General features: G+C 49.1%; 1 protein-coding gene across 1 annotated transcript in view; it reads left to right on the forward strand.

Moving 5' to 3' along the window:
- Positions 1–20519, forward strand: part of XYLB (xylulokinase) — a 175008-nt gene that overhangs the window by 28605 nt on the left and 125884 nt on the right. The window contains exons 13-14 of the mRNA XM_063450817.1: positions 14330–14445; positions 15835–15908. Coding sequence (XP_063306887.1) covers positions 14330–14445; positions 15835–15908 — 190 coding nt within the window. The remainder of the gene's footprint in view (positions 1–14329; positions 14446–15834; positions 15909–20519) is intronic.

The raw sequence follows: 20519 nt of genomic DNA on the forward strand, positions 1-20519 counted from the left end.
TTCCCCCCAGTGTGAGCTGCTGTGTTCCCCCCAGTGTGAGCTGCTGTGTTCCCCCCAGTGTGAGCTGCTGTGTCCCCCCCCTCCAGTGTGAGCTGCTGTGCCCCCTCCAGTGTGAGCTGCTGTGCCCCCCCCAGTGTGAGCTGCTGTGTCCCCCCCAGTGTGAGCTGCTGTGTCCCCCCCAGTGTGAGCTGCTGTGTCCCCCCCAGTGTGAGCTGCTGTGTCCCCCCCAGTGTGAGCTGCTGTGTCCCCCCCAGTGTGAGCTGCTTTGTTCCCCCCAGTGTGAGCTGCTTTGTTCCCCCCAGTGTGAGCTGCTGTGTTCCCTCCCAGTGTGAGTTGCTGTGTTCCCTCCCAGTGTGAGCTGCTGTGTTCCCTCCCAGTGTGAGCTGCTGTGTTCCCTCCCAGTGTGAGCTGCTGTGTCCCCCCCCAGTGTGAGCTGATGTGTTCCCCTCCCAGTGTGAGCTGATGTGTTCCCCTCCCAGTGTGAGCTGATGTGTTCCCTCCCAGTGTGAGCTGCTGTGTTCCCTCCCAGTGTGAGCTGCTGTGTTCCCTCCCAGTGTGAGCTGCTGTGTTCCCTCCCAGTGTGAGCTGCTGTGTTCCCTCCCAGTGTGAGCTGCTGTGTTCCCTCCCAGTGTGAGCTGCTGTGTTCCCTCCGAGTGTGAGCTGCTGTGTTCCCTCCGAGTGTGAGCTGCTGTGTTCCCTCCGAGTGTGAGCTGCTGTGTTCCCCCCAGTGTGAGCTGCTGTGTGTTCCCCCCAGTGTGAGCTGCTGTGTTCCCCCAGTGTGAGCTGCTGTGTTCCCCCAGTGTGAGCTGCTGTGTTCCCCCAGTGTGAGCTGCTGTGTTCCCCCAGTGTGAGCTGCTGTGTTCCCCCAGTGTGAGCTGCTGTGTTCCCCCAGCGTGAGCTGCTGTGCCCCCCCCCCAGTTTGAGCTTCTGTGTTCCCCCCAGTTTGAGCTTCTGTGTTCCCCCCAATTTGAGCTTCCGTGTTCCCCCCAATTTGAGCTTCTGTGTTCCCCCCAGTTTGAGCTTCTGTGTTCCCCGCAGTCTGAGCTGCTGTGTTCCCTCCAGTTTGAGCTGCTGTGTTCCCTTCAGTGTGAGCTGCTGTGTACCCTCCAGTGTGAGCTGCTGTGTACCCTCCAGTGTGAGCTGCTGTGTACCCTCCAGTGTGAGCTGCTGTGTACCCTCCAGTGTGAGCTGCTGTGTTCCCTCCAGTGTGAGCTGCTGTGTTCCCCCAGTGTGAGCTGCTGTGTTCCCCCAGTGTGAGCTGCTGTGTTCCCCCCAGTGTGAGCTGCTGTGTTCCCCCCGTGTGAGCTGCTGTGTTCCCCCCGTGTGAGCTGCTGTGTTCCCCCCGTGTGAGCTGCTGTGTTCCCCCCGTGTGAGCTGCTGTGTTCCCCCCGTGTGAGCTGCTGTGTTCCCCCCGTGTGAGCTGCTGTGTTCCCCCCAGTGTGAGCTGCTGTGTTCCCCCAGTGTGAGCTGCTGTGTTCCCCCCAGTGTGAGCTGCTGTGCCCCCCCAGTGTGAGCTGCTGTGCCCCCCCAGTGTGAGCTGCTGTGTTCCCCCCAGTGTGAGCTGCTGTGCCCCCCCAGTGTGAGCTGCTGTGTTCCCCCAGTGTGAGCTGCTGTGCCCCCCCAGTGTGAGCTGCTGTGCCCCCCCAGTGTGAGCTGCTGTGTTCCCCTAGTGTGAGCTGCTGTGTTCCCCCAGTGTGAGCTGCTGTGTTCCCCCAGTGTGAGCTGCTGTGTTCCCCCAGTGTGAGCTGCTGTGTTCCCCCAGTGTGAGCTGCTGTGTTCCCCCAGTGTGAGCTGCTGTGTTCCTCCCCAGTGTGAGCTGCTGTGTTCCTCCCCAGTGTGAGCTGCTGTGTTCCTCCCCAGTGTGAGCTGCTGTGTTCCTCCCCAGTGTGAGCTGCTGTGTTCCTCCCCAGTGTGAGCTGCTGTGTTCCTCCCCAGTGTGAGCTGCTGTGTTCCCCCCAGTGTGAGCTGCTGTGTTCCCCCCAGTGTGAGCTGCTGTGTCCCCCCCTCCAGTGTGAGCTGCTGTGCCCCCTCCAGTGTGAGCTGCTGTGTCCCCCCCAGTGTGAGCTGCTGTGTCCCCCCCAGTGTGAGCTGCTGTGTCCCCCCCAGTGTGAGCTGCTGTGTCCCCCCCAGTGTGAGCTGCTGTGTCCCCCCCCAGTGTGAGCTGCTGTGTCCCCCCCCAGTGTGAGCTGCTTTGTTCCCCCCAGTGTGAGCTGCTTTGTTCCCCCCAGTGTGAGCTGCTGTGTTCCCTCCCAGTGTGAGTTGCTGTGTTCCCTCCCAGTGTGAGCTGCTGTGTTCCCTCCCAGTGTGAGCTGCTGTGTTCCCTCCCAGTGTGAGCTGCTGTGTTCCCCCCCAGTGTGAGCTGATGTGTTCCCCTCCCAGTGTGAGCTGATGTGTTCCCCTCCCAGTGTGAGCTGATGTGTTCCCTCCCAGTGTGAGCTGCTGTGTTCCCTCCCAGTGTGAGCTGCTGTGTTCCCTCCCAGTGTGAGCTGCTGTGTTCCCTCCCAGTGTGAGCTGCTGTGTTCCCTCCCAGTGTGAGCTGCTGTGTTCCCTCCCAGTGTGAGCTGCTGTGTTCCCTCCCAGTGTGAGCTGCTGTGTTCCCTCCCAGTGTGAGCTGCTGTGTTCCCTCCGAGTGTGAGCTGCTGTGTTCCCTCCGAGTGTGAGCTGCTGTGTTCCCTCCGAGTGTGAGCTGCTGTGTTCCCCCCAGTGTGAGCTGCTGTGTGTTCCCCCCAGTGTGAGCTGCTGTGTGTTCCCCCCAGTGTGAGCTGCTGTGTTCTCTGAGTATTCTACAGCAATTGGTCCTTCTTGTCCTGATAGACACTGCTTAATGCTTTGAGGAGGACACTGACCTTCACTCACTGACAACAGAGAGGGTGGGGGGCAATTAAAGCCCTAAAATCTATTTAGCTATTGCATTATAATAAGGCATTATAACTTTGCAAAGTAGCAGTTATATGTGTGCTACAACTTAGTAAAAACACATTTTTCATGATTTATTTTTCATGTTAAAGGGACACTATAGTCACCTGAACCATTTTAGCTTAATGAAGCAGTTTTGGCGTATAGAACATGCCCCTGCAGCCTCACTGTTCAATCCTCTGCCATTTAGGAGTTAAAGCGGCACTGTCATGCCGAATTCCGTTTTTTTTTTAACCCCCCTCCTGCCTCCACTACATCCAATCGACCCCCTAGTCACCCCCAAATGCCCCCCACATTACCTATTTTTTATTCTTTATCTTCTGCCCCGATCTTTATTCAGGGCGCCGCCATCTTTGTGTGGGTAGGTGAAGTCCCTGTGGGACACGTCATCTACCCACACTACACAGACTGTGAGATTCACGCACATGCCCAGTGAAACACCTGGACATGCGAACGGGAATTTCACCTATTCATTCATCAGACAGACGAATGAATGAATAGAAAAAATCAAACGAACAAACTAACACCGAATATCAGTGTTCGTTTGTTTGTTCGGTTTATTACAAGGAGGGAGCTACCGGCGTGCAGCACCCTCCTTGTAATATGTAAAGACAGAAGCGGCAGGGAGCTGTGCTCCCCACCACTTCATTAGCCCCCCAGGACCCCCCCCTCACTCTATGGGGGTCAATATGACCCCCATAATAGCATAAGGGAGATTCAAATCTCCCCAATGCCCCTACTCGCTATACCGCGAGTAGGGGCATGTCTACTAAACAGTGAGCAGCCTGTGGCTGCTCACTGTAAAAAAAAAAAGGGTAATAAGGGGGGTGGGGGGGACCTACTGTCCTCCCCCGCCGGCCCCCACCCCTGGACGGCGGGTGGGGGCCATAATGGGAATGAGGGGGGACCTACTGTCCTCCCCCCAGGCCCCCACCCCTGGGCGGCGGGTGGGGGCCATAATAGTAATAAGAGGGGGGGGACCTACTGTCCTCCACCCCCCGGCCCCCACCCCTGGGCGGCGGGTGGGGGCCATAATAGTAATAGGGGGGGGACCTACTGTCCTCCCCCCCGGCCCCCACCCTGGGCGGCGGGTGGGGGCCATAATAGTAATAAGGGGGGGACCTACTGTCCTCCACCCCCCGGCCCCCACCCCTGGGCGGCGGGTGGGGGCCATAATAGTAGTAGGGGGGGGGGACCTACTGTCCTTCCCCCCCGGCCCCCACCCCTGGGCGGCGGGTGGGGGCCATAATAGTAATAAGGGGGGGGGACCTACTGTCCTCCACCCCCCGGTCCCCACCCCTGGGCGGCGGGTGGGGGCCATAATAGTAATAAGGGGGGGGACCTACTGTCCTCCACCCCCTGGCCCCCACCCCTGGGCGGCGGGTGGGGGCCATAATAGTAGGCCCTGTCAGAAGTAGTGGGAAGACAGGGAGTAGTAGGGGGTGTCCGTGGGACATCTCCAGGAGATCTGGGAACCACGGTTGGCTCTGCCAAAGGGGGGTTACCATTATGAGAGAGATCCTGTGGGTGCGTACGTATCGTATTACTCGTGGTATCATGGAGAATGGTGGGAAGGCGTAGGCTCCTAGGGTGGGCCAGTCCTGTAAGAATGCGTCTGCGGCTTCGCCCTTCGGGTCTGGAAGCCAACTGTAGTATCTCGGTAGTTGATGATTGGTCCTGGAGGCAAATAAGTCTATTGTTAGCGGGCATGTCCCCCGTTGTAACTCTTGGAATATCTCCCTGTTGAGTTTCCAATCGCTGGTGTCTCGCCAGTGGCGTGAGAACCAATCCGCCGTCAGGTTGGAGATTCCTGGTAGGTATTCCGCCTGTAGTGTGATGTTCCGTCGCAGGCAGAAGCTGTAGATGTCCTTCGTGGCTTCTGTCAATGCTCGAGACTTCGCTCCTCCCAGGTGATTGATATATTGCACCGCAGAGATGTTGTCCATGCGGAGCAGGATACAGCAATTCGACTTGTCCTTGGCCAGGCTGCGGATGGCGAAGGATCCTGCAATCAGTTCCAGACAGTTGATATGAAGGTTGGTCTCCTCCTCTTGCCATGGGCCTCCCGTGGAGGCGTCTGTGCAGTGAGCTCCCCATCCCCACAAGCTGGCGTCCGATTCCACGATGAAATCCGGGGATGAGCCGAAGATCGCCTTGCCATTCCATGCTTGTATGTGCAGTAACCACCACCGAAGTTCCGTTCTCACTTCCGACGACAATGGGATCCAGTGGTCGTATGAGTGTCCGGTGCGGAGGTATGCCGCTTTCAGTCGTTGCATGGCCCTGTAGTGTAGCGGGCCTGGGAAAATCGCCTGTATGGAGGAAGAGAGGAGCCCCACAATCTGGGCGAGCATCCTGAGTGGTAATGTGTCCATCCTCAGAACCCGTCTGATCTCTTTCCTTATTGAGGCTATCTTTGCTGAGGGGAGGCGTAGGACACAGTCTTTCGAGTCTATGTCGAAGCCGAGGAATTGAACTGACTGGGAAGGAGAGAGCGCCGATTTTTGTCTGTTCACTATGAAACCCAAAGATTCCAGTAAGTGAACGACAAATTTCGTCTGCAATCGTAGTCTGGAGGCCGATTCGCAGAAAATTAGCAAATCGTCCAGATATACGAGACATCGTATGCCTAGGGTTCGAATGTGAGCCATCACCGGTCTCAGGAGCTTCGTGAAGCACCACGGGGCCGAACTGAGACCGAATGGCAGACATGTGAACTGGCACGTCCGTCCTCTCCACAGGAAGCGGAGGAAACGTCGGTAGTGTACGTCCACTGGCACGGACAGGTACGCGTCTTTGAGGTCCAGACGTGTAAACCAGTCGTCTTTGATGAGGAGGTCCTGTAGCAGATGGATTCCCTCCATCTTGAAGTGCCTGTATACTACAAATGAGTTTAGTTGCCGGAGGTTGATAACCGGTCTGTAGTCGCCTGTTTTCTTTTTGACCAGGAAGATGTTGCTTATGAAGCCTCCTCCTTCTGGCGCGTATTGTACTGCGCCTTTCTTGTGTGGATCTCCTCGTCTACCAAGTGTTCTTGTTCCTTTGACATGTGGATCGGAGGAGGGGTTCCGATTTGAACGAAGAAGAAGTCTATGACGAAGCCTCGTACCGTCTGTAGTACCCAGGGGTCCTTGGTAATCGGCTCCCAGTTCTGAAAGAAAAGGGACAGGCTGCCTGCAATAAAATGTGAAACATTTTGGTGTGTATGTGAACTCACCATTGGAGAAACGTCCGCGTCCTCGGCCTCGAAATCCTCTAGATCTCCCGGTTCCTCGGAACGTATAGGGTCTCTGCGTCGTAGATGGGAAGAAACTTTGGGTTTGGGAGAATGGTCTGGAACCTGAGGACCAAAAGCGGCTGGTGGCACGGTTCTGCTGCCGACCAGCCCTTCCAAAAACACCTCTTGCAGTTGGTGTATGAAAAACCTGTTTGAGTGAAGTTTGGGCCTTATTCAACGTGGTGAATAGGTTTACATGTTTCTTCAATTCCACGATGAAAGCATCGCCAAACAGTTGTCCTTGGGCTTTCGGTCCAAATTTGTTCGCTCCGAGGTCCAGGAGCTTGCTATCGATGCGGATTAATGCCGATTTGCGTCTTTCCGCGCATAAGGCGGCGTTAGCGTTGCCTAACAGGCAGACCGATCTTTGAGCCCATTCCCGTATGATATGAGGGTCTAGTTGGGAGCCCTGGCTGAGGGCTAGGTCTGCGAAGTAAAGTATTTTTGCGATGGGGCCGAGCAAGTCCAGCAATTTATCTTGTGCCGCCTTCATGCCTTTCTCTATGCCCTTACGGGGATCACGGCCCGAGCGGGACATGAAGACCATCACTGTATTGTCGAATTCAGGCGTAAGTGCCACCTTATCGGGTAACAGGGGTCTGGGGCACTCGGCCCGGAGGCGTGCTCGCACTTCTCGTTCCAGCGGTTTCCGCAGCCAGAAGTGAATGAATCTTGTCAGGTGTTCTGGTAGGTTCCACTCGGAAGACCGCGGGTGTCGGATGGTACGCGGGTCGAAGAGTGGATTCCCTTGGTCATCCATAAATACTCCATCCCCTGTCATAACGGTGGGGGTACTGACATCTCTGTCTCCGTCGGTGGTATCAAGAAAAGTCTCTTTAACATATCTCGAGGAGGTGGGAGGTAGGTCCTGCCACTCCTCCTCTTCGGAGACTGAGTCATCCCCTTGCCACTCGTCGATCACGTCTAGGGTGCGCGGCACATATGATTCCTCCTCATCGGAGGATTGAAGTGGTTGGGGCGCGGGCAGTTGTCGGCCCGTGTCCTTGCTCCGTTTGACGGGTATTTTGTTCTTAGCCTTAGTGGACGGGGGACTCGAAGTCTTGCGATGTCGCTTCATCTTGGGCATCTCCGAGCCAGCAGCTTCCATCCGTTCTGGGGGACTCATGTCGCCCTGACTTAGGGGTCTAGCCTTCAAGAGGGCTTTTTCAACAGATGCCGCTACTGCAGCATTAATCATGGCCTGAAAATCTTGACTGGCTTGTGTGTCCTCCATGATGTTTAGAGTGTTTCTCGTCCTGTTGGGCGATAATGAAAATCAGTGGAGGTAGTGGAGAAGAGTCAGTACATGTAATGACAGACTCTTGGTACAACTGGGGGCCGCCCAGTTTTTTAGTGAAATTTGTTTAGAGAGGCGTATATGTATGGGCTGTCGCCTAATATAGAGGCCTCCTTCAGTTATGAGCTCAGTAGTGGTGTATAATTGGGTTCGCCACAGTTGTACACCAGAGCTGTATGCACGTTATGATAGCAATAGAGGCCAGATGAAGGTAACTCCTCGTGCATATACTCGGGGTTCACCCCGGGTGGTGTGCCGTGGTAACCAGAGGACACCCACATTAGATAATGGTCAGTGACCTTGCATGCATATCTGGGGGGTCACCCCAGGTGGCGTGCCATGGAAAAAAGCCCAGAGGACACCCACATAAATTTGTACAGTCAAGTACAATGATATAATGTGACCCTTGATGGGTGCTATAATGTAATATGCCCTTGGAGGGAGTGGTGATACAATATGACCCTGTGCAGGGTATAGGAGTATAATGCCTCTTATAATGTATGATATTAGCATGCAAAATATATATCCGGTTGGAGTATGACACTAGATTGAAGTCCTGACATCCATTCATCACAGGGTACAATCCTAAAACTTTATTACTATAGTGTAGATGGTGATTCCTTAGGAGTGTCCCTTAAGGATTGATAAATAGTGAGAAGGAGCGGAGATCGGGTGATTCCCGATCCGCTATGCTGAATAGAGAAGCGGCCACCGAGGATCTCGCGATTTGCGAGATCCAAGATGGCCGCCGGCCGCGTGTACCGCCGACCGCGCTGAAATTGCTTGCGGTCGCGGCAGGGAGACGCGGCGATAGAGAGCGAGAGAAAAACCTAATAAAACCTTACCCGGTCTCCCCTACCCGTCCCCACAAAAACTCCCAAACACATGTAGAATCGGTCCGCGTGGCGAGCGCAGCACGGGCAGCCGTGCCGCCCGCGGACCGTCAGACACTGTGAGGAGAAAGCTTCAAAGTAAAAATAGCAATACAGGAGTATTACAAGGTTAAAACATAAGGGGGAAAAAGGGGAAAATAAGGGGACAGAAGGAGAGCCGGGAGTGAAAGGGTTTATGTGAAAAAGTATAACATGAAATTATATAGAATAAAATATACAATGACAGAGAGGTAAAGGGTACTCTGACCTTTGGCTGGAGCAGCAAAGAAAGAGGAAATGATGTCATAGACAGACCCTTTTATGGGCAGCATATCTTTTTTCTCATTGGTTGTTACTGTTACTATGCTGCTAGAGTTTTCAGTAAAGAAAGATATGCAAATATGAAGCCTCCTGTCATGTGGTAAAATTAGGCTAAGAACACTCTGATTGGTGGGTTTAAGCCAATCAGAGTGCTCTTTGTCATTTTACAAGTGTGGGAAAGTTCTTTGGAATTTTCCCACGCTTGTAAAATGACACAGAGCACTGTGATTGGATGGCTTGAAATCCATCCAATCACAGTGCTCTGGGTCATTTTACAAGCGTGGGAAAATTCCAAAGAACTGACAAAATGTAAAATGACAAAGAGCACTCTGATTGGCTTAAACCCACCAATCAGAGTGTTCTTAGCCTAATTGCAGGGCGGGGCAAGGCTTTATAAGCCTTCCCCCGCCCTGCGGAGCTCAGTCTGCGCGGAGCCCTCCATGGGTGAAGATGGATTATTTTTTTGTGCGCTCGGGTTTTTTCTTTTATTTTTAGTTCGACGGCTATGATGGTTTTTTATTTGGTCTTTTTTGTGGCTGAAAAATGAAGATTTTAGAAAAAAGAAGACGTCGAATGGTAAGTTTAATTTTACTTTACAGGTTAGCAATTTTATTCCCCCCTCACTATTTTTTAGGGTGAGGGGGGTAGGTAGGGGCATTTTTTATTTGGGTGGGGGGTGGGTGACTAGGGGCTTGGGGACCCCTAGTCACCTTGATGGGGGGGGTGGGGAATTTACTTAGTGCCCCCACCCGCCACCCAGGGGTGGGGGCAGGGGGAGGACAGTAGGTCCCACCCCCCATTATCGTTATAGCACCCACCCGCCGCCCAGGTGTGGGGGCCGGGGGAGGGGAGGACAGTAGGTCCCCCCCCCCCTTATTACCATGATGGCCCCCACCCACCGCCCTGGGGTGGGGGCCGGGGGGGGGCAGTAGGTCGTCCCCCCCCCTTATTACTATGATGGCCCCCACCCGCCGCCCAGGGGTGGGGGCCGGGGGGGGAGGACAGTAGGTCCCCCCCCGCCTTATTACCATGATGGCCCCCACCCGCCGCCCTGGGGTGGGGGCCGGGGAGGGGGCAGTAGGTCGTTCCCCCCCCCCTTATTACTATGATGGCCCCCACCCGCGGCCCAGGGGTGGGGGCCGGGGGGCGGGAGGACAGTAGGTCCCCCCCCTCATTATCTTTATGGTCCCCACCCACCGCTCAGGGGTGGGGGCTGGGGGCTGGGGGGGGGGGACAATAGGTCTCCCTCCCTTATTTTACCTTACGGCCCCCACCCGTCGTTTAGGGGTGGGGGGCAATGTTTTTTTTCTGCTCACTGCTTACTAGACATGCCCCTACTCGCGGTATAGCGAGTAGGGGCATATTATTTACTAATACCAAGTCATTTTTACTTAGTATTAGTAAATTTGGCTGAAAGACCAATTTAGGTCTTTCAGCCTTTTAGTAGATAGCTCCCTGATACTGTGGGACTTAGGGAGTTATCTACTAAGCGGCTGCAAGATGCAGCCACAGCAATGAATAGGATCAGAGTTTCATTCATTAGAATGAAATTCCGATACGATCAAAGTACCGAATTGCATCCTAACACCAATGGAGAAACAGTGCTCATTCTGTTAGGATGCAATTCGGCAGTTTTGCCGGCGTTCTGTCTAAGTGACAGGACATTCGGCAATACTGACAGGAAGCATTGTGGGAACAGGGAGGAAAGCTAGGGATCATGGGAAAATTGCTCTGACCAGCGGAAATGAAGCACACTTTGCTCCTCCGCTGGTCAGAGCTGGTCAAGCGGAGGAATCCTCCATAAGACAAAGACTTTGTCTTATGATTTTAAAGAAAACTAAAGAAGACAGGAAGAAATGAATAACAGATCCCGAGAGAGGGGGAGAAGAGGAAGAGATTGAGTAAAGGTAAGTTCGGCATGACAGTGCCGCTTTAAATCACTTTGTTTATGAACCCTAGTCACACCTCCCTGCATGTGACTTGCACGGCCTTCCATAAACACTTCCTGTAAAGTGAGCCCTATTTAGGCTTTCCTTATTGCAAGTTCTGTTTAATTAAGATTTTCTTATCCCCTGCTATGTTAATAGCTTGCTAGACCCTGCCAGAGCCTCCTGTATGTGATTAAAGTTCAATTTAGAGATTGAGATACAATTATTTAAGGTAAATTTCATCTGTTTGAAAGTGAAACCAGTTTTTTTTTTCATGCAGGCTCTGTCAATCATAGCCAGGGGAGGTGTGGCTAGGGCTGCATAAACAGAAACAAAGGGATTTAACTCCTAGATGACAGTGAATTGAGCAGTGAAATTGCAGGGGAATGATCTATACACCAAAACTGCTTTATTTAGCTGAAGTGATTTAGGTGACTATAGTGTTCATTTAAGTACTATGTATTCATAGAGAGAAGGAAACTAGTCCTTAGAGTAAAATCCGATTTGGGCATCTACCAAGCTGAAAATTGTACTTGCAAATTAAGGAAAAAACATTATGGCAATACATAGCAATTTGAGGGCAAATATTTAAAGGGAATTCACTAAATTTATCATTTTTTCACTTTTGCAAGGTTGCCTCCAAATTGCCATACAGAAGACTTGAATTTGAGCCCCCTCCAATGCTAATGGCCCCAAAGTCCAACATACTGTCCTGCTCGAGCCCTCACCTGTGCCCTATTAGTGAGGGCTATTAAACTGAACAGGGGACCTAGAGCCCTCCTCCATCCCCCACCCATGAGCGGCTGGTACGGACTCTAATTGACAAATGGGGGGCGATCTACTGTCTTCCCTGCCAGACCCCACCCATGACCAGTGGGTGTGGAACCTAAGTGACAATAGGGGGTCCCCCACCACTTAATGATGGACCATGAGGGGGTTATCTGGTGGGTGCTGGTGGAAGGCAGTAGGTGCCCCACCCATTTGTCACTGGGGAGGTGGAAGACAGTAAGTTCCCTTTCCCGCTTTGTCACTTAGGCCCCTTACCCGTCGCTCATGGGTGGGGGCCGAGAGGGAAGGCAGTAGGTCCCCCCCCTTTGTCACTTAGGTTTCACACCCTCCTCCGTTTTGTCACTTAGGGCCCGACCCATGAGGTCCGGTAGGTCCACATCTTTTTTTCAATAAGCCACAGGCTTCTCACTGTTTAGTAGACATGTTGCTGCAAAAATCGGATCGGAATTTCATTCCTTCGAATTAAATTCCGAACAGAAAAGAATGCACGAATTTCGCCCTAACACTTTTGACATTCTGTTAGGATGAAATTCGGTGAATTCTCCAGCACCCTATCTAAATGACAGGATGTTTGAATGGCGAATGAAGCAACTAGCGATTGTGGAGGAGAGGTGGGTATTGTGGAAAAATGTATTTGCCACAGGAAATGAAGCGAACTTAAGCTCCTCCTTTGGTCAAAGAAGATCAAGCGAAGGAAAAATACGTAATCCTTACTTTGTCTTATGTTTTAAAGAAAACTAGATCAGATAGGAAGGAAAGAAGAACAGATCCTGAGAGAGAAAGAGAAGAGGAAACAACAGGAGAAAGTTCAACATGACCGTGCCGCTTTATTGGCACACTCTAAGCACCATAGTAGTAGTAGTTATAATTAGACTTGTACACGAATCCCTTATTATTATATTTTATTATTTATATAGCGCCAGCAAATTCCGTAGCGCTGTACAATGGGTGGACTAACCGACACGTAGTTGTATCCAGACAAATAGACGCACAGGAACAGAGGGATTGAGGCTCTGCTCAGTGAGCTTACATGTTAGAGGGAGTGGGGTATAGTGACACAGTAACAGAGGGGTTGAGGGCCTTGCTCAGTGAGTTTACATGTTAGAGGAAGTGGGGTATAGTGACACAGTAAGAGAGGGATTGAGGGCCCTGCTCAGTGAGTTTACATGTTAGAGGCAGTGGGGTATAGTGACACAGTAACAGAGGGATTGAGGGCCCTGCTCAGTGAGCTAACGTGTTAGAGGGAGTGGGGTATAGTGACACAGTAACAGAGGGATTGAGGGCCCTGCTCAGTGAGTTTACATGTTAGAGGGAGTGGGGTATAGTGACACAGTAACAGAGGGATTGAGGGCCCTGCTCAGTGAGCTAACGTGTTAGAGGGAGTGGGGTATAGTGACACAGTACCAGAGGGATTGAGGGCCCTGCTCAGTGAGCTTACATGTTAGAGGGAGTGGGGGTATAGTGACACAGTAACAGAGGGGTTGAGGGCCCTGCTCAGTGAGTTTACATGTTAGAGGAAGTGGGGTATAGTGACACAGTAACAGAGGATTGAGGGCCCTGCTCAGTGAGCTTACATGTTAGAGGGAGTGGGGTAAAGTGACACAGTAACAGAGGGATTGAGGGCCCTGCTCAGTGAGCTTACATGTTAGAGGGAGTGGGGTATAGTGACACAGTAACAGAGGGATTGAGGGCCCTGCTCAGTGAGCTAACGTGTTAGAGGGAGTGGGGTATAGTGACACAAAGGGTATAAGTAGGGGTAATAAAATCGGTTGCTAGAAAAGTAATCACTGAGAACTTAGTAAGTTATTTTTGACAGTTGCAGGAGTGGAGTCATGGAAGGGGGAGTGGGAATGAAAACCCGCTAACAGTTTAAAGTATATGCAATCCTGAAGAAGTGTGTTTCCAAAGATTTTTTTGAAGGAGTGGAGACGGGTTGAAAGGTTTTGACATTTGAATTCAGCAGGTAACCAGTAGCTGAAAAAACAAATTTTATACTAAAAATCATCAATGATCACAATTTTTTGCCCATACTTTGCATTTTTCATTTTCAGTCCAAGAAAATGTGTCTGCCTGAGCATTATGGTAAATAGAGTCTGCAAACATCTGCTGCTCCAGTCTTTGCTGTTGATGCCTTAAGTCAAGGGTGCCCAAAAGGTAGATCCCCAGATGTTTTAAAACAAAAGCTTCCATGATGCGTTGTCAGTCTGAAGGCATTCTAAAGGCACGCAAAGCGTCAAGGGGGTTGTAGTTCGACAACATTTAGGGATCTACCTTGGTCCTAAAGTGAAAGACTGAATGGCACCTGTCATCAATGCAATTTATTTGATGACATTTTTGATGGTTTAAAAACATTTTAGAATCAAATAACATTGTGCCTGTTTTACACTTACACAGATATCTCTACCTCCAGATGGGTCTGCTTGTATCGGTGGTTGCCCTAAGCAGCTGCATTAGTTGATTATACAGGAGCGGCATCTGCGACAGCTTGGCATTAAATTTATTTGGAAAGTTAAACATATTTTTCTCCTGCATGAATCACTGCTACAAAATGTCAGGTTTTTTTTTCCTGTTACGTTTGGAATTTTTTTTACTCCCAACTCAACCAGTAAATATGATTTAGTACGGGCTATAAATAAAGCTATAAATTCCTGTAAGACTGAATTCTTGATGCCGAGGTGATTCTTGCCTGTCTTAATTTCAATGTCAGGCTGTTACAGGCTGGATCATGCGGCAAGATCCCACCATTCATGTGTAACAATCACAATATCGCAGCGACTGCGCATTGATTTATAGCTCCCCCGAGTCAAATGCAATTTTGGGAAACTGGTTTGGTCTAAAGGCAAAGAGAGGTCACCGTTTCATTACACAGAATGAGAGCTGTGTGACAAAAAGTTCACTGTGTTGTTTAATGGCCTCGCTTTCTTCTTAGTTATAAAAATGGCTCCCTGATGAGAGAGAAAATTAGGGACGACTGCTCGTTGGGCTCCTGGGAAGATTTCTCTAAAGTGCTCCAGATGACGCCCCCTGGAAACAATGGAAACTTAGGTGGGCAGCAGAATGTTACGGTAAAATTGCAGCCAGACGTTACATGGAAATGCTATATACTACAGATAAAAATTGAAGTTAAAAAGTTAGACATAAATGAACTAGATTTGCCAACTTCATTATTAATTTATTTTGCAAATAATTCCTTATTTTTGCCAAAGATTTCAACAAAATCTATTGATCCATTGCATCCCAAATTCTTATAGTTGCTTCGTGTCTCGGTTGTGCCTTTTTAAAGGAACAGTTTAGGCACCCAGACCACTTCATCTCATTGAAGGGGGGCTGGGTGCAGTGTCCCTCTTCCCTTAATCCTGCAATGCAAACCGTATAGTTTGTGAGAAACAGCAAACTCGACATTGCAGGGTTAAGACTGCCTCTAATGGCTGCCTACCAAACAGCCACTACAGGCTCTTTGTGTAGATTCACTGAGTTTGACTCTAGCATGCTTTGCATGCTTACTTTTCCCACTGCCCATCTTTGCTTAATTACTTTGAGTGAAGAGTGTGTCCTTTTTTTCATTATGCAAAATAAGAAATTTTTACAAAAGAAATTGGCACTTTTATAAATTAATCTTGTTACACCACCTGGTAATCCGACAAGGATTTATTTTATTTCCTGGTTCTTTATCTCAGAGGAACTAAACTTAAAAGACAGTAGTTGCCCATACTACCTGCCCTGCAAAGACTTCTCATTGATTATTGAACATATAATTGCACGTATACAATATTAAGAACCGTATTGTGCTGTGCAATATGTATAATTGTATGAATTAGCGTGTTTTCGGCCCTTAACGTTGGTAACTGTTGCCTATTTTCCTTGTTGATAATAATGTTTAACGGCTGAACACTTTGATGGCAGTATAGTCATTAGACCTCACTGCCAGCCAGTTCTGCCCACGTGGGACAGCTTGACCTGCTAACACTAGTTGGCATGTTACCATGCCAGCTCAGTTCACATTCATACCTGGTTGATGCCATATTTTAGGTTGCCCTCTCTGGCAAAACCCACTATTGTCCTGCTTTCTGTGTTCCTTTGGCGACTTCACCAAACTGTCTATTCTATTTTTCTCTGTCTCTTTTGTTTCAATTCCCATCCTTGAAACTCTTCAGCTCTCTTTCTTGCGACTCTCCCTCCCCTTGTGCCAGTTTCGACCTGGCTTTTTCTTTTCATGCGTTATGACGTGATACAAAGTTTGCTACCATTTCTTGATAGAACCAGTCACCTAGACTGTATTGTATTTTTCTCTTGTCTTGAGAGTATATTGTACGTCTACAAGACATGTCTTTATGTACATGCATACAATGGCATTTCAAGGACCTTTAACGTTTTTTTTCTTTCTGTTTGTATGTTGTGTGTTAAATGACATTCATGTTCTATTGTGTTCACTAGGCTTTTATTTTGAAGTGATGGAAATAACCCCGCAAGCCATTGGTGTTCATAGGTTCAATGTTAACAACCAGAGGGTGAGTATAAAGAATAAACTAAAACACAAATAGTCAGTGTTTTAAAGGTCGACATGTTACCACCGCAGCTACCGCAACTACAATTAGTGCAGCTTAGAAAACTAGTAATAAAATCCACATACTGTGCAAAAATTATATAAGGTTTTATCTATGTTTAATTTAAATAGCGCTAACAGGTGTACTTGGCACTTTACAGGCAGGGCCAGGGCAAGGATTTTGGTCTACAGAGGTGAAAATGCAATTCCCCACCCCCCCAAATTGGTCTTAACCTGCGTGTCAATTAACCCTCCCCCTTGTGCCCCTCCTACCCATCATTGTGTGCATCTTATCACCTTTTTTGTTTCTCTTTTCCATTTTTGCATATTGTATCCTGTTTGTCATTCTTTTCATGCATTTGCGTCTTTACACACACTCACAAGCTCATACACACACACTGGTCTTACACACATTTGTTTTACTCTTACAGATACTGGCTCATACACACACACTCACTGGCACACACAAATATTCACTTACTGGTTCTTAAACCCATTGCGTTGCACACACACGCAGCCACTGGCTCAAACACGCACACTCACTGGCACACACCTTCACTTACTGGTTCTTAAACCCATTGCGTTGCACACACACTTGCTCTTGCATACACACCTTCACTCACTGGCTCATACACACATACACATTCATTCACTGGCTCATACACACACACACACACACACTGTTTCTTATCATTGGTAAACATTGGTTTCTCCAGAGCGGTTGGCCACCGGGTTATGATGTAATATATCCCAGCAACCGTCAGCTCATAAAGTGATTGGCCGCGTGGTCACTCCTTGCAGCTCCCATTGCTGGAACCACCCACCTTGTGGCTGCATGCTTTTTTTCCCAGTCACACAGCCGGCACCAGAGTATAACAGCTAGCTAAATTATAACTTGGGCATGTCTACATAGAGTGAGGGGGTTCTCTGTGCTCCCACCTCCTGCTGGTCAAGAGGACATCTTTACGCTCCTCGGGGCGGTCCGCCTTATGTCAATCCTTATGATAGTGCTGTCCCTGTTTACAGGTTACATTACAGTAGAGGGAGGTACAGTAGGTATACAGTGTATGTATATTTTTTTTTTTTTTTTTTTTTTTTTTTTTTTAAACTTTTATTGTTTAATTTTGCACTTGACATCATGTGAAAAGGATATAGGAGTCATACATCTCATAACATGTAATACTTTACAGTATGCACGAGTGGTACAGAAGTTTCAAACTTTAGGGTAGTCCTAGCTTGACAAATTCCTAAAATACATTGTTGTCATCTTAGAGAACAATACACAGTAGTTCAGTGAGGTATTAGAAGCAGTTTGTAACGGTGTGGTTACGTATATATTAGGTAATCGTCTGAGTGGCTCAAAGAAAAACCAAGTGGGTTAAGTATCGTGGAGTGGAGAACCATCAGAATCTTTAATATACTTGTCCCAGGGTGCCCAGGTATATGTGAACACATCGTAAGTGCCAGAGAAGGAGTGTGAGAGCTCATCCATTTGCCTAAAGGTGTCCACTTTGGTAATCCATTCCCTGATGGATGGGGGCTTGGTTTGCTTCCATTTGAGGGGAATTAGACTATTTGCTGCGGTAAGCAGATGATAGAGTAGGGTACGCATTGATTTTGGTAGAGGGGTGGGGAAGAGCATGAATAGTAAGGCCTCAGGAGATTGTGGGATTGCGTAGCCCGTAATAAGTGTTATTATGGTGGTTATTTTGCACCAGTATGATTGTATTACATTGCAAAACCACCAGATGTGGCCCGGGGTCCCTGCGTCAGTTTTGCATCTCCAGCATAGGTTGGATGCGTTCGGGAAGAACTTGCATATTCTGGTTGGGGTGAAGTGCCATCTAGAAATGCGCTTATAGTTACTCTCTTGGGTTATAGTGTTGCTAGAGGACTTAAAGGCATTTTTAAATATAGTTCTCCAATCGTCAGGTGAAATTGTGATCTTTAAGTCTTTTTCCCAGGATTTTGTGAATTCTGGGAGGTGAGCGTGGAGATCCGTCTGTAAACATTTATAGAACACGGTGATGTGTTTCTTTGTCATAGTCCCCAAAAAGGTTCTAGCTTCGAATGCTGTCAATGGTCTGCTACCTTGTGTGAGGGTAGGTTGAGTTTGTAGGAAGTGCATGAGTTGTGTGTATTTGTAACCCTGCATTGGTGTGTGTGTGGGCGTGGGGATTAGATCCGAAATAGGGACCATTCCCTGACTGTTTAGTACGTCTTTCAGGAGTAGTTGCTCCTGTTGGTTCCCGAAGTCTCGGTATGCATTCTGTGGAATGCCTGGTTTGAAGTGTGGGTTTCCTGTAATCGGGTACAGTGGGGATGGATGCGGGGCAACATGGTCGGATTTCTTAATATTGTTCCAGTATCTTAGTGTAGGGATTAATGTTGGATGGTCTTTGTGGTTTGGGCGTACTAATTCCAGGCCTGAGGCATGCCATGGTAGCGTTCGAATGTGGACTTGTAGGCTGGTTGCTTCTATTTGTACCCACTGTTTCTGGTTGTAATTGTTAGTCCAATCGTAGATACGGGATAGGATGACTGCCCTATGGTATGTCTCTACGTCTGGTGCCCCCATGCCGCCTTGTGTTTTGTGTCTCGTTAAGTTTGTGTATTGAGTCCTTGGGTGTTTTCCTGCCCACAGAAAGTTGGAGAGGCAGTGCTTTACTGTCTTGAAGAATGAAGTTGGGATCTTTATGGGTAGTGTTTGTAAAATGTAAAGGAATTTCGGCAAGATGGCCATTTTCAAGATGTGTACTCTGCAGAGCCAGCTGAATTGAGGTTTGTTCCAGGTTCTTAGGTCTCTGTCAATGTTGGCCAATAGTGGGGGAAAGTTGAGGTCGTATGTTTTGTGTAAGGAGTTCGTCAATTGTATTCCCAGGTATCTTACAGAATTCTGTGGCCAGTGGAATGGGTATGTCTGTTGAAGTCTGGTCTCCAACCCCTTTGAAATGTTCAAGGGGAGGATCTCACTCTTGCTACTATTTATTTTGTAGTTGGATACTAGGCCATATAGATCGATCTCTTGCAACAGGTGGGGTAGTGAGGTTTCTGGGTTTTTTATCGTGTATAGTAAATCATCTGCAAAGGCAGAAACTTTGTATTCCCGGTCGGCTATGTGTATGCCCTGGATATTCGGGTTGTTTCTGATCCCCTGAAGGAAGGGTTCTAGTGTTAGGATGAAAAGCAGGGGGGACAGAGGACATCCTTGTCTCGTGCCATTAGAGATATGGACTGTGTCTGAGAGTTGGCCATTAACCCTTATTTTTGCACCCGGCTTAGAGTAAATAGCTGAGAGCCACGACAGCCAATTGGGGCCGAAGCCCATGGCCTGCATTGTGGCTGTTAGCAGAGACCAGTCCACCCTGTCAAACGCCTTTTCGGCGTCGATTGTGAGGATAAGGCTCGGGTCCCCCTTCGTCTGTGCATGGTATATAAGGTTCAACACTTTGGTGGTATTATTTTTGGCTTCTCGCCCTGGCACGAACCCAGCTTGGTCGGGGTGAACTAGTCCCTGCAAGTATGGTTTGAGGCGGACAGCTAGTATCTTTGTAAAAATTTTAAGGTCAATATTTATTAGTGAAATGGGCCTGTAGCTGCCACATTCCGTTAGGTCCTTGCCTGGTTTGGGGATAAGTGTAATATGCGCTTCTAGTGTTTCTCGAGGCAGAGTGTGCCCATGGTTTAAGGAATTGAACGCCGCTAGGAACGGTTTGTTCAGGGTCTTGGAGAAAGTTTTGAAGTATTTGGCTGTAAAGCCATCTGGCCCGGGACTCTTTCCTAGTGGTAGTTGTCTTATAATCATGGAGACTTCTTCTGATGTGAGTGGAGAGTCTAGTATTTGCCTAGCGTTTGGAGGGATTGTCTGGGCTAGTCTTTTTGCGAGGAAATTTTGGATGGCTTCCGGATCTGGTGGTTGGGATCTTAGGTTATATAGGTTTGAGTAATAGGAGTGGAATTCTCTCATTATGTCTGGCAGTAAGTGGGTTATTGTCCCTGAGGATTTTTTTATGTGGGTTATGTACGTTAGTTGCCTCTCTTTTTGTATCGCCCTGGCCAACATGCGGCCGCATTTTCCGCTTTGGGTGTAGTACTTGTGTCTAGTATATAGGAGCGACCGTTGAATTTTCGTGTTCAGAAGTGTTTGGAGGGTAGAGCGCTTGTCTATGAGTTCTTTATATGTATCTAGGATCATGTGCCTTTTGTGAGCATTTTCTAAGCGTCTAATGTCCTCCGTGAGAGAGGTAATTTGGGCCTCCCTCGCTTTCTTGTGCCTGGATGCAAGGGCAATTATGTGTCCCCGTACAACGGCTTTATGGGCCTCCCAGATTACTGTGGGTGAAACCGAAGGTGTGCTGTTCTCTTCAAAGTAGTTATTGAGCGTCTCCTGTATTTGGGCAACATGTATTGGGTCGTTGAGTAATGAGTCGTTAAGTTTCCATTGTGATCTAGATGGGAACAGGTTAGGTATCTGGATAGACATAGATAGGGGACCATGGTCGGACCACGTAATGGGGCCGTATTCGCAGGAACGTATGAGATGTAGGTGTCTGTGTTGCAGGAAGAACATGTCTAG

Source organism: Pelobates fuscus, chromosome 4, assembly GCF_036172605.1.
Source record: "Pelobates fuscus isolate aPelFus1 chromosome 4, aPelFus1.pri, whole genome shotgun sequence".
Classification (NCBI taxonomy): domain Eukaryota; kingdom Metazoa; phylum Chordata; class Amphibia; order Anura; family Pelobatidae; genus Pelobates; species Pelobates fuscus.